Raw genomic sequence first — 3,716 nt, forward strand, 5'->3', positions numbered from 1 at the left:
ATGAATTAAGGGAACTTCATAGTATGTCCTCGAGGCAAACTACTATTGATTTATACAGGAGGTTTCAAAATATTTTATTCACAGTTTTGGAAGACAGCAGGGGCATTGATTAGGACAAATGGCATCACTAGTCATTCGTTGTGTCCATCCATGGTGTTAAAGGCCATCTTCCACTCATCTCTCTTGAATCCGGATGAGGTTGTAAATCCAAAATACCCCTTTTTACCAATAACCTGTCTCTTAATTTAAACTAAAATCCCCACACTACTCTGAGCCTTCACTGGGCTAATATCATATTACCATAAACCATGTAATTGGATAAAGTGTTATAAGGGGCTAATATGGGTGATATTACTTACTGTAATAATTTTTATGACTAATCTCTACTGTTAGGACTTTAGAATGTCTAGCTTGCAGAAGCCTTACAATATAGGGATACACTTAATTAAGAGGATTAAACTTTATGGGAACAGATTTAATTCTAATTTAGCCCATTATATGCTTTTTCACTGAAGCCATAATAAAATTGTTTTGGAAAAGACTAGCATAGTAATCTAGTATTCTTGAATAGTTATACACTACCACTTGCACTGTATATCATATGTCATTTCATTACATTTTGGGATATCGGCTATTTTAAAAATTTTATAGTGTATAAATACCATAAAAATATTATAATGCAATTTTACAACTATATTTCTCAAATGCTTTTTTCATGTCTTTATTCCTCAAGCTGTATATTATTGGGTTTATCAATGGGGTAACCACAGTGTAAAACAAAGAAAAGACTTTGCTTATACTCCGTGACTGTCCTCGTGTTGGAAGAACATAAATGCAGAACAGAGCAGTATAGAAAAAAGACACAATGATCAGGTGGGAGCTACAGGTGGAGAAGGCTTTCTGTTGCTCTGTAAAGGATGAAAGCCTTAGGATAGCTTGTATAATATATAAATAAGATACAATTATTAATATGAAGGGCAAAATAACCACTGGAAAACCAATAAATATTGCTTCCAATTGCAGAACAGAGGTATCAGAACATGAAAGCTCTAATAAAGGAGGAAAGTCACAATAGAAATGATCAATCATTTGGTGTCCACAAAAGTGCAGCAAAGCCAATGTTACTGTATCAATCAAAACCAGTGTGAAACTTATCAGCCAAGATATAATAATCAATTGTATGCATAAGGCACTGTCCATTATACAGTTATAACGCAGTGGGTTGCAGATGGCTAAATATCTGTCATATGACATCACAGTGAGGAGGAGACACTCTGAGCATTCTGTTGCTGCAAAAAAATAAAATTGAGTGATACAGCCTACAAAAGAAATTGTGCCCACTTCATTTACAATGTTATGAAGCATGTTGGGGACAATGGTTGTGGTCAGCATGATGTCGGACGTGGAGAGTTGAGTGAGGAACAGGTACATGGGGGTCTGAAGGTTCTTGCTGTAGGACACCAATGTAATGATTAACAGGTTTCCACATAGAGTCATGGAGTACATCACAAGAAGGATGAACAGGAATATTGCTTTGAATCTTTGGAGGCTTTGAAATCCTAAGAGGATGAAGTCAGTGACAGAAGTAATATTGCTCTCTTGCATTGCTTGGAAGAGAATAAATAAGAATAAATAATTAGCACACTGATACTGGTTATCTCATCACATGATACGTCTTATCACTGAAAGATTATATTTTAAATGTAACATCACTGAGAGTACAAAATCCGTCTCCAGCAGCGCTTCTCAATTTAGTCAGGTCCAGATTAGCAATGGGGTGGATGTAGCTGGGATGGCCTCCACATAGAAATAACCCCATCCTTATTGTAGCATGCTGATGATCTGCCACATAGTCGATCATAAATCATAGGTAATAAAATTGTATTTCTAGGTAGTTGTTTTTACAAAAATCTGCAATTTTTCTTTTTTGATATAGTTGGGGAGGCAGTGGGGCTGATAGTTTAGGGGGTTTACAAGTCCACATGGTCCTGGCCACACATCTCCTCCTATTCTCAATTTAAGCCATTGCACATTTTCAGCCCAAGGGCCAAGTGGCCCTTACTCCGCCCCTGCATTTAGGTAAGTGGAGTAATGAAATTTGAAGATGTCATTATCTAAAGCTGAAACGCTCCAAAAAGCTTAGATTTCTGCAGTTTGTTACATAACTCTTTAACTTTCTATTGATCACTGTTGATTAGAAATCAAAAGTTGTTTCCTATATCTTCTTTTTATCTTGACAAATACTAATGGCAATGACAGACACAGATAATTATGCATTTTTATGGCAGAATTAACTTTATAAATATAGCCCTAAGTGAGGCTAATTCAGGGAGGTGATCTACCTTAAGACTTGAACTCGAACTCAACTTAAACCTGAACTCAGTCTTAAATTCTGACTTTTTTGATGCTTTGGTCCTGATTTGGAGTTTGAATGCAAAATCCCTGATGCAGCCAAGTGTTCATCAAGCATACAGTATGTCACAGACATTACAATTGAACCCATGTTTTTCACCACTTTTGTGTTTCAGATTAGGCTTCAATAACCCAAAGCAAAGTACTTTTCAAATGCACCATCTCATAAACTAAAAAAAAAATGTAAAAGATCTACACAATAACATAAGTACAGTATGTATGGACCATAATCATCATTATCATCATCATCATCATCATCATCATCATCATCGTCATCATCTTACTATCTATACTCATGCACCAAAGGGTCTTAAGTCTTGGACAGGTGTATAAGCATTTCTGTGATGGTCTACATATACTTGAATTCATTGAAACTTGGTTTCTGCTTAAATTAATTCCAAACAGCTTTTAGCGAATCATAAATGGAGAAAAAGTTCTGGTTTTGCCTATTACATTGACCATAAATAATTTTAATTGGTCGTGGACCGCCAAACCAAGGTACCTCTGCTAGTGTCCCGATGCACCCCAGGGTGCCACAGTGCACAGTTTCAGAACCACTGCCATAACTAATTTGTACAGTAACATCTCTGACAGACCTGCATTAGTCTGCAAGTGAAGGAAGCAACTTCAGCCAGTCTGTAAAATGGCTTCAGTGGCAGAACCAGAAAGTGTCAGCCTGGATTGATCTGTGGGGCCAAAATTGCTTTAAAACTGGGCTGGGATTATTTAAATTGGAGACTAGGGGTGTTGGACTCATGCTGCAGCAGCCTGCCCTGGATAATATTAGACAGTCAGACTGTAGTGTGGATGCCAGAAGTTCATGAATAAATGTCTGAGGGCAGCCGCACCACTACCACAAAATTGAATAATAATAGCAGAAATATTTTATTCTTAAACTCTGGCCCAGCATCAGCAGCATGACTAAAGAACTTGGCCCTGGGTTATGATGGCGTCGGCAGACAGACAGGAAAGCTGTCAGGGCATGCCGACCACTCAAACATGTCTATCCATGAGGTGGTGGTGTCCAGCCTGAGCACAGTTTGCACCTGTTGTAATGTGCGTCATGATGTCATGACAACCTGTTATTTATTAAATGCAAATACTAATGCACTGGGAGGAGCCACGTCCGCCGAGCAGCAGCAATAAACAGGCTGGCAGCTAATGTGTTTACAGTGAGTGACACAGGCTGCAGGCTGGGCTGACTTGAGTGTCGTAGCCGGAGCGCCCTCTATGTGCAGCGCCCTACTCAACTGCGGAATATGCATAATGATATGTCCAGGTTTAGCAATATTTCTACTGGTTAT

At 38.3% G+C, this 3,716-nt stretch overlaps 1 protein-coding gene across 1 annotated transcript; it reads right to left on the bottom strand.

The window, feature by feature from the left end:
* Positions 1-672: 672 nt before the first annotated feature.
* Positions 673-1,605, bottom strand: LOC134934082 (olfactory receptor 1468-like). The gene has a single exon (XM_063929591.1). The coding sequence runs from the start codon at positions 1,603-1,605 to the stop codon at positions 673-675; it is 933 nt and encodes a 310-aa protein (XP_063785661.1).
* Between the last annotated feature and the right edge of the window lie 2,111 nt (positions 1,606-3,716).

This window comes from Pseudophryne corroboree, chromosome 6 (genome assembly GCF_028390025.1).
Source record: "Pseudophryne corroboree isolate aPseCor3 chromosome 6, aPseCor3.hap2, whole genome shotgun sequence".
Classification (NCBI taxonomy): Eukaryota; Metazoa; Chordata; class Amphibia; order Anura; family Myobatrachidae; genus Pseudophryne; species Pseudophryne corroboree.

What these genes read in the sequence shown, in the direction of transcription:
- LOC134934082 (XM_063929591.1), bottom strand. Translation starts at nt 1,605, where the DNA reads ATGCAAGAGAGCAATATTACTTCTGTCACTGACTTCATCCTCTTAGGA.